The sequence below is a fragment of the Pagrus major genome, chromosome 8, assembly GCF_040436345.1.
Source record: "Pagrus major chromosome 8, Pma_NU_1.0".
Lineage (NCBI taxonomy): Eukaryota > Metazoa > Chordata > Actinopteri > Spariformes > Sparidae > Pagrus > Pagrus major.
In genome coordinates this window covers 114,405-125,000 of record NC_133222.1, presented here as the reverse complement: position 1 = coordinate 125,000, position 10,596 = coordinate 114,405, and the positions used below count along the sequence as shown (strand labels likewise).

General features: G+C 41.0%; 1 protein-coding gene across 1 annotated transcript in view; it reads left to right on the top strand.

Moving 5' to 3' along the window:
- Positions 1-8,882, top strand: part of tph2 (tryptophan hydroxylase 2 (tryptophan 5-monooxygenase)) — a 12,722-nt gene extending 3,840 nt beyond the window's left edge. The window contains exons 2-11 of the mRNA XM_073471977.1: positions 1-59; positions 199-382; positions 1,388-1,488; positions 3,322-3,389; positions 3,596-3,792; positions 4,007-4,142; positions 4,795-4,921; positions 6,182-6,277; positions 7,776-7,909; positions 8,165-8,882. The exon at positions 1-59 is cut by the window's left edge and continues 76 nt beyond it. Of these exons, the coding sequence (XP_073328078.1) occupies positions 1-59; positions 199-382; positions 1,388-1,488; positions 3,322-3,389; positions 3,596-3,792; positions 4,007-4,142; positions 4,795-4,921; positions 6,182-6,277; positions 7,776-7,909; positions 8,165-8,339 (1,277 nt within the window). The 3' untranslated portion in view covers positions 8,340-8,882. The remainder of the gene's footprint in view (positions 60-198; positions 383-1,387; positions 1,489-3,321; positions 3,390-3,595; positions 3,793-4,006; positions 4,143-4,794; positions 4,922-6,181; positions 6,278-7,775; positions 7,910-8,164) is intronic.
- Positions 8,883-10,596: the final 1,714 nt, after the last annotated feature.

The window sequence follows — 10,596 nt, the reverse complement described above, 5'->3', positions numbered from 1 at the left end:
TGGTGTTCTCACTGAAGAACGAGGTTGGCTGTCTCGTCAAAGCTCTGCGACTCTTTCAGGTGAAGCCTACTTCCTGTTTCCTGTTTCTGGCTTCCTGTTACCTACTTCCTTCTTCAGCCCTCTCCTCCCCCTCCTTCTCCTCCTCTCTCCTCCTCTCTCCTCCTCCTCCTCCTCCTCTCTCCTCCTCTCCTCCTGCAGGAGAAGCGGGTGAACCTGAAGCACATTGAGTCCCGTGCATCTCGGCGTCTTGTTAACGAGGTAGAGATCTTCGCTGACTGCAGCTGCAGTAAGAAGGAGTTTAACGAGCTGCTGCAGCTCCTCAAAGATCACGTCAACATCGTCTCCTTCAACACACCTGCACACGTGTGGGCTGCAGAGGCAGGTACGCACACCTGCACGCCTCTGACATCACACATCTCTATGTCACCTGCAGGAGGATGATGTCATCATTAATGGACCTGTTTGAAGCCGTTTCCTGTGTTCACATCAGACTCACTGATGACAGTCAGAAAGTGAAACATGCTGAGAGACACTGTGACAACATGATTACAGCATGATGACAGCATGATGATAACATGATGATAACATGATGACAGCATGATGATAACATGATGATAACATGATGACACCATGATGACAACATGATGACACCATGATGACACCATGATGACACCATGATGATAACATGATGACAACATGATGACACCATGATGACAACATGATGACACCATGTTGTCAACATGGTGTCATCATGTTGTCAACATGATGATAACATGATGACACCATGATGACAACATGGTGACACCACGATGACACCATGATGACACCATGTTGACAACATGATGACACCATTATGACACCATGATGACACCATGATGACGACACGTTGACAACATGACACCATGCTGACAACATGATGACACCGTTATGACACCATGTTGACAACATGATGACACCGTTATGACACCATGTTGACAACATGATGACACCATGATGACACCATGATGACAACATGATGACAACATGATGACACCACGTTGACAACATGACACCATGCTGACAACATGATGACACCATGATGACACTATGATGACACCATGCTGACAACATGATGACACCATTATGACAACATGATGACACCATGATGACACCATGCTGACAACATGATGACACCATTATGACAACATGATGACACCATGATGACACCATGCTGACAACATGATGACACCATGATGACACCATGCTGACAACATGATGACACCATTATGACAACATGATGACACCATTATGACTGCGATGATAATCATACAGTGCACCTGTCAGACGTCACCCAGTGGTTTGTTTCTAACAGGAAGTTGTGTTTGTCTCTGCTGTTGTGTTGCCTCAGACGGAGACGATGTCCCCTGGTTCCCGATGAAGATCTCAGAGTTGGATCAGTGTTCTCACCGAGTGCTGATGTACGGCTCAGAGCTGGACGCAGACCATCCTGTGAGTCTCACACACCTGTTCACATGTTACAGAGTGGTGTCCACCAGAGGGCAGCAGAGCTCCACAACCAACAACAGGATACAATATAATATAATATAATATAATATAATGTAATGTAATATGATATAATATAATATATTATAATATGATATGATATAATAATATAATATAATATATTATAATATGATATGATATAATATATTATAATATGATATAATATAATATAATATAATATAATATAATATGATATAATATAATATATTATAATATGATATAATATAATATAATATAATATAATATGATATAATATAATATATTATAATATGATATAATATAATATAATATAATATAATATAATATAATATGATATAATGTAATGTAATGTTGTAGCGGGGTTCTATTTTAACCTCCTCAAAAACAAAAAAAATGATGGCGTAGTCGAAAAATTATAAAGTGAAAATACCTTTTAATGTGCAAATATTTACAAAAGTGAAAATAACAAACAAAAATAACAAACAAACTGTACAAAAAAGTGAAGATCAAATTCTACAATAATCCAAAAACCAAAACACAGAAACAAAACCAAAAGTTGAGCACAGCAGTTCAATTTCTCTGTCTCAGATGTCACCTTCTCTGTGAACATCCTGGCAAGACTGCAACTACCTGGCCAAATGGCCCTCTCTTACACCAAAAACCCCTCCCCTGGGCGTATTCCAATGTTTACAGACTTAATGGTCACCTGACCCTGGAGATACGTGTCTCACTCTTGTGATTGTGTGAGTATGTGTGTATGCGCGGAAATAGTAGGGCGAACAAGTGTGCACCCTTGATCATGCTACTGAACAGTAAAGGGAATGGATAATTATGAGATGTCTTTAACGCCGACGTAAACGGGTCGAAGAGCTGTGTGGCGTGTGTGTGTGTGTGTGTGCGGACTGCAGCCGGCGACACCACGGAGCAATATGCATTGTGTGTGTGTGTGTGTGTGTGTGTGTGTGTGTGTGTGTGCGCGCTGTGCGTGTGTATGCACTGCCCACAGTCAGTGACGGGGCTGCTCGGTCACAAATGTAATGTAATATGATATAATAATATAATATGATATGATATGATATAATATAATTTATTATAATATGATATGATATGATATAATATAATATATTATAATATGATATAATATAATATAATTTATTATAATATATAATATAATATGATATGATATGATATAATATAATATAATTTATTATAATATGATATGATATAATATAATATAATATATTATAATATGATATAATATAATATAATTTATTATAATATAATATATTATAATATGATATGATATGATATAATATAATTTATTATAATATGATATGATATAATATAATATAATATAATATATTATAATATGATATGATATAATATAATATATTATAATATGATATGATATAATATAATATAATATATTATAATATGATATAATATAATATATTATAATATGATATGATATGATATAATTTATTATAATATAATATAATATAATATATTATAATATGATATGATATGATATAATATAATTTATTATAATATAATATATTATAATATGATATGATATGATATAATTTATTATAATATAATATATTATAATATATTATAATATGATATGATATGATATAATATAATATAATATAATATAATATGATATAATGTAATGTAATAATTGGAGATTCTTTTTTTCATTAAATGTGAAGGAACAACAGGAAGTACTTTTACATTGAAATCATTATGGTCACTGTCTCATGCTCTTTTTCTTCTTCTTCTTCTTCTTCTTCTTGTCAGGGCTTCAAAGATGAGGTGTACCGTCAGAGGAGGAAATACTTTGTGGAAGTGGCCATGAGTTATAAATTGTAAATTTCATCACGTCTGAATGTTTTCAACACATTTTAGTATTAAACTAAGTACATTTACTGAAGTACAGATTTTGAGGCACTGAGTATTTTGTTGTTGTGCTACCTTTAATTTATCTGAGTGCTGCAGTGACTGTATGAACTGAAGGTGAGTGAGTCTTCATTGACAGCCAGCTGTAGTGATCATGTGACCGCCTCCTCCTCAGCGGGCAGCCAATCCCTCGCATCGAGTACACGGTGGAGGAGGTGAGGACGTGGGGGGTGGTGTTCAGAGAGCTGACCAAACTGTACCCAACTCACGCCTGCAGAGAGTACCTGAAGAACCTGCCGCTGCTCAGCAAACACTGCGGCTACCGAGAAGACAACATCCCCCAGCTGGAGGACGTCTCGCTCTTCCTCAGAGGTTCAAACTGCACAACTTCCTGTCACATCACTCTCACATCTGACCAATCCCGTCACCACAAGAAGCTTTCTTTTTCTGTAGCTTCACTTCCTGTGGGCGGGGCCAGCAGCAGACGCTGTTTACTGTCTGAAGCTGTGGGTCGGACTACTTCCTGGAGTCCAGTCACTGAGTCAGTGTGTGTGTGTGTGTGTGTGTGTGTGTTTCTGTGTTTCAGAGCGCTCTGGTTTCACAGTCCGACCTGTTGCAGGTTACCTGTCCCCCAGAGACTTCCTGGCTGGTCTGGCCTACAGAGTGTTTAACTGCACTCAGTACGTCCGTCACAGCACCGACCCACTTTACACACCTGAGCCGTGAGTACACCTGAGATCAATCACAACTGAGATCTATCACACCTGAGATCTATCACACCTGAGATCATCACACCTGAGATCTATCACACCTGAGATCATCACACCTGACATCTATCACACCAGAGATCAATCACACCAGAGATCAATCACACCAGAGATCAATCACACCAGAGATCAATCACACCAGAGATCAATCACACCTGAGATCTATCACACCAGAGATCAATCACACCAGAGATCAATCACACCAGAGATCAACTAACCTGAGATCAATCACCTGTATATTTACTGTATCTATACGACAGTTTTCTTCTCTGATGACGTCTTCAGTGTTTTCTGTCTGTCTGGTTTCTGTCTCATGTCTGTCTGGTTTCTGTCTCATGTCCGTCTGGTTTCTGTCTCATGTCTGTCTGTTTTCTGTCTCATGTCTGTCTGGTTTCTGTCTCATGTCTGTCTGGTTTCTGTCTCCTGTCCGTCTGGTTTCTGTCTCATGTCTGTCTGGTTTCTGTCTCATGTCTGTCTCATGTCTGTCTGGTTTCTGTCTCCTGTCCGTCTGTTTTCTGTCTCATGTCTGTCTGTTTTCTGTCTCATGTCTGTCTGGTTTCTGTCTCATGTCCGTCTCGTGTCCGTCTGGTTTCTGGTTTTGTTTCAGGGACACGTGTCACGAGCTGCTCGGTCACGTTCCTCTGCTGGCCGATCCAAAGTTCGCTCAGTTCTCTCAGGAGATCGGTCTGGCTTCTCTGGGAGCGTCTGATGAGGACGTCCAGAAACTGGCCACAGTGAGTGTCCACAGTAAAGACCAGCACTGTGTTTGTGTGTGCCATCTGATCCAGCAGCGCCCCCTACAGGCCACACTGATCACTGCACCAGGTCCTGACAGGTGTTGGAATGAAGACAAGTGATCACATTCACAATAATCAATACATCAAACAAGATCATTAATCTCATATTTACTTTTTTTTAAATCTGAGATAATTGTCTTAAAAAAAGACCAGAGATGAATCAGAAACACACAGAGATCAAACTTTATTTATATTCTTAAACATATTTCGGATCCAAATCATCACTCTCCAAATCCCACCGCCTCAGTATTCTCATTGACGGCTGTTTGGTCCCCACTTCAACCGAAGTTAAAAGTCTTGGCGTTATTTTGCACAGTACCCTCTCATTCACATCCCACATCAATAACATCTCACGCACAGCCTTTTTCCATCTCCGCAATATCTCCAGACTCCGCCCCTCCCTCACCCAGCACTCCACCGAAATCCTCATAAATGCCCTGGTCACTTCCCGCCTGGATTATTGCAACTCCCTCCTCACCGGTCTACCACAGAAACTTATCCACCGTCTACAAACCGTCCAGAACACCGCCGCCAGAATCATCACCCGTACGAAGTCCTCGGATCATATTACACCAGTCCTCATGCAACTCCACTGGCTCCCTGTCCATCAACGTATACATTACAAGCTCCTTCTGCTAACATTCAAAGCTCTCCATAACCAGCCCCCCCATATCTCTCTAATATGCTACACCCTTATATCCCACCCCGTTCACTCCGTTCCTCATCTGCCGCCCTGCTTTCCACCCCTTCATTTTCACTCACCTCAGTGGGCGCTCGGGCTTTTAGCTGTTCTGCACCTAGACTCTGGAACTCACTCCCACTACACATACGCACTCTGGACTCCATCGACACCTTCAAATCCCACCTCAAAACACACCTTTTTAAGTTGTCCTACTCCCTATAATACACTGTCCCCCAACCGTTTTATCCACCTTATCTATTTATCTAGCCACATTGTATTTTCTTTGTATGTTTTTATAATATGTGCTATTGTATTTATATCTGTTTTGTTTTTTTCTTTGTTTTCTGTTTCTTACATGTAAGGTAACCTTGGGTGTTTGAAAGGCGCCAACAAATAAAATGTATTATTATTATTATTATTTATATTTCTTTTATATGTGAACAACATGGTGTGTGTGTGTGTGTGTGTGTGTGTGTGTGTGTGTGTGTGTGTGTGTGTGTGTGTGTGTTGAACAGTGTTACTTCTTCACCATTGAGTTTGGACTGTGCAAACAGGACGGTCAGCTGAGAGCGTACGGAGCCGGATTACTGTCGTCTATCGGAGAGCTCAGGGTAACACACACACACTCACACACTCTTGTGTCTCTCGAGTCTCTGTGGACTGATTGGAGCAGACTCAGATCACCTGTGGTGCAGGTGAGGGGACTGACTCCTGATTAATGATGGAGAGCAGCTTGGGGTCACTGCCCTCTCAGCCAGTCAGAGTGTGAGGACGGCCTCTCATTCAGGCTGAATACAGGTGATGAAGGACACACCTGGGTCACTCTGAACCCAGGTGAGCTGCATCAGAGCTGCCTCACAGCCAGCAGCGTCAGCGTCCTCTTGTTTGTCTTCACTTTCAGCTTCAGAAGAAGCTGTAGAGGAAGCTTTAGAGGAAGCTTTAGAGGAAGCTGTAGAGGAAGCTTTAGAGGAAGCTGTAGAGGAAGCTTTAGAGGAAGCTTTAGAGGAAGCTTTAGAGGAAGCTGTAGAGGAAGCTGTAGAGGAAGCTGTAGAGGAAGCTTTAGAGGAAGCTGTAGAGGAAGCTTTAGAGGAAGCTGTAGAGGAAGCTTTAGAGGAAGCTGTAGAGGAAGCTTTAGATGAAGCTTTAGGGGAAACTTTAGAGGAAGCTGTAGAGGAAGCTGTAGAGGAAGCTTTAGAGGAAGCTGTAGAGGAAGCTTTAGAGGAAGCTTTAAAGGAAGCTTTAGAGGAAGCTTTAGAGGAAGCTTTAGATGAAGCTTTAGGGGAAGCTTTAGAGGAAGCTTTAGGGGAAGCTTTAGGGGAAGCTTTAGAGGAAGCTTTAGGGGAAGCTTTAGAGGAAGCTTTAGATGAAGCTTTAGGGGAAGCTTTAGAGGAAGCTTTAGAGGAAGCTTTAGATGAAGCTTTAGGGGAAGCTTTAGAGGAAGCTTTAGGGGAAGCTTTAGAGGAAGCTTTAGGGGAAGCTTTAGAGGAAGCTTTAGAGGAAGCTGTAGAGGAAGCTTTAGGGGAAGCTGTAGAGGAAGCTTTAGGGGAAGCTGTAGAGGAAGCTTTAGAGGAAGCTTTAGAGGAAGCTTTAGAGGAAGCTTTAGAGGAAGCTTTAGGGGAAGCTGTAGAGGAAGCTTTAGGGGAAGCTGTAGAGGCAGGTACAGAGAAGCGATAGATTTCATATATTCAGTATTTCTGGATTATTTCTCTATGGTCTGGAGCCAGTTCGCAGGCATCTTCCCACCAGGACCCCCACAGCTCTACACTGGAGAAACAGGATTCAAATTAAATAAAAGTGCAGACGATGAAAAAGAATCAAATAGATAAAACCGGAAAAATAAAACTTTAAGCTAATTAAACTAAAAAAGTTTTGAAGAGTGGTGTGTTGTTCCACTGTTAGAGAGAATGATGCAGCTTCCTGGTGTCAGACTGAACATCACAGTGACAGTGAGCTTCATGGAGAACCAGTCTGTACCTGGATGATGTCACTTACTACACATTTACTGCAGAATGACAAGTCAAAGTCAAATGTGTCTGTTGACAATTTAATCAATAATTAACTAATGATTAATGGACTCATGGTTCCACCATCCCGACTGTTTTTTCCCAGCATGCCCTGTCCGATCAGGCCTGTGTGAAGATGTTCGACCCGAAGACGACCTGTAACCAGGAGTGTCTCATCACCACCTTCCAGGATGTTTACTTCGTCTCCGAGAGCTTCGAGGAGGCCAAAGAGAAGATGAGGTGAACAACAGACACACAAACTGCTTCAACACAGAAATCATCAAACTCCACCCAGATCACCAGCTGTGTCCTCAGTGTCCCACAAGTCCACTCATGTCTGTCCACAGCCATTAAAGATGCTCATGATAGTCCAACAGACATGACAAACATCCCTGAAGTGTCCTTGAACCTCAGACTCTGCCAAATGATGTCATTGTATCACATGACCTTCTGTGTGTGTGTGTGTGTGTGTGTGTGTCCATGTGTGTGTGACAGGGAGTTTGCTAAGACGATCAAGCGGCCGTTCTCGGTGTACTACAACCCGTACACTCAGAGCATCGACCTGCTCAAAGACACTCGCAGCATCGAGAACGTGGTTCAGGACCTGCGCAGTGACCTCACCACCGTCTGTGACGCTCTGGGCAAGATGAACACCTACATGGGCATCTGAAGCCACGTTCTGATTGGTTGAAAACTTCAGTGACATGCCACAATGCTTCTCAATAACAAGCCGTGGAGCTGGTGGAGTCTGTGTTTAGTTTGGCTGATGATGCAGTTATTATAAATGTTGTGACTCATCAATAAATGTTTCATTTTATTGTCAGAGAGGATCTGCTGAGTGCAGGAGAGAGGAACAGCTGGACGCGTCGTGTTGCTTCATCTGTGTGCTCTTTGTTTGTTTTTGTTCATTTTCTTCAAAATGATTTAAACTCAGTCGCTCCGTAACTTCCAACCTGAAATAATCAATAAATGTGTGAATCATGTGAAGCTGTGATGAGCCGAGTCCAGTTTCAAGTTCATTTTCACCACAAACTGTGAAACCTTCAGATGATCCAGTTTAATCAGAGGAGACATGAACCGATGATATGTAGAGATCATCCTCCTCTTTATCTGCACCTGTCACTGATTGATTGATTGATTGATTGATTGATTGATTGATTGATTGATTGATTGATGTGAGCTGGATGCTTGAGGCTCTTTATTGTTCTCTGTGTGTAAGTTTAAAATCAGCTGTGAATAAATGAATTTATGAAGACAGATTTTTATTGAGTGTTTGAATGTTCAGACTGTTTCTCAGACGTGAGCCTCAACATTTGATTTATTGTCACAGATTCATGTTGTTTTTATAGAATGGAAAAACGTTATTTTCCAGCCGAGCAGGAGAACAGCAACATGATTCAACAGAAAACCAGACACATCAGTAAAACAAGGACGTGTTCAGCGTTCAGCTCACACTCTCAGGATCAATCGGCTGCTCAACTAAAAGTCGCTGTGTGAATAAAAACAGGAAGTGATGATTTTTTTTTTTGTAATTCAAATTTTTATTTGTAAATAAATGGTACATATGGTACAGCTTACAGAAGTCAAATAAGCCAAATAAGAGGAGAAGGTCAGATAGTAAAATGACATTTCAGTTAAAGCATGGGTTATCCTGGTCACAGGTAATGTGACAATTGAAAAATGTACAAGCTGAGCAAACAAAAACTACAGTAGAAACAGTTAATTATAATAATTAAACAGATATATAAAAGAAATAAACAAATATGGTATGAAAATCTGATTACAATCTCATAATAAGGCTTCTAATTAGAAGTCAGATGGACCATAAAGTAATCCCAAATCCCCAGTGTCCAGGTTCTTTGCCCCTTAGCCTGGCCAACATGACCTCATATGATGCTGTCTCACTCATTAGAAGTTTCCACCTGCATTGTTTTTTTGGCCTTTATATGGCTTTATTGATAGAACAGCTCAAGATATGACAAGAAACAGGATGAGAGAGGGGGTGTGACACGCAGCGGAGGGCCCCAGGCCGGGACTCGAACCCAGGGCCGCCGCAGTGAGGACAAGGCCTCTGCACATGGGACGCCCCCCTCTACCAACTCAGCTAAACGGCACCCCCACTCCTGCATGGTTGGTTGTATGGGTGATTTCCAGTGTCTTAATATAATTCTGGCAGCAGAGGCTATCCCTACCATTAGAACTGAATATGCACTTTTTGTCAGTTCTGGTGATTCTGTTTTATCTCCCAAAAGACACAGTCTTGGAGGTATTGACAGGGTTACTCCCGCCCATGTCCCTAAATATTCCAGTATGTTATTCCAAAATGGTTTGACCATAGAGCAATCCCATATTAGATGCAATAGTTGGTGTCCAATAGTAGCGGTGTAAAATTTTATACTGAATAAATTTCCCTCTGGCTTCCTTGATATATGTACCATTATTTGCCATGATCTGTTTCCATGCTTCCATGTCAATTTCACAGTCAAGGTCTCTCTGCCAGATTATTCTCAAACTGCCACATATACTACTAGTTAAATAAACTGAGTTGTTGTAAAATGTTGACGCCTTGTGGTTAAGTGAATTGTTACGATATTCCACAATCGGGTTACCTACTTCAACTGACTTAAACTTTTTTATCACACAGTGTCTAATTTGTAAGTATTTCCAAAAATCCCCTTTTTCTTCCAGTTTGTACTTATTGACTAATTCAGTAAATGACATGAATATTCTGTCTTTATAAAGGTCACTTATTCTGCGTATGCCATTGTCTAGCCACCGCTTCCCAAACACTTTCTGCCTCCCTGTTTGTACTTCTGGATTGAACCAGTGAGGCATAAGGCTGTTTGTAAAGTGAGAGTTTGTGCATTTTGTGAATCTTAGCCCAGACCTCACAAGAGTGCTTGACAATTGGATTGATCTTATTCCCT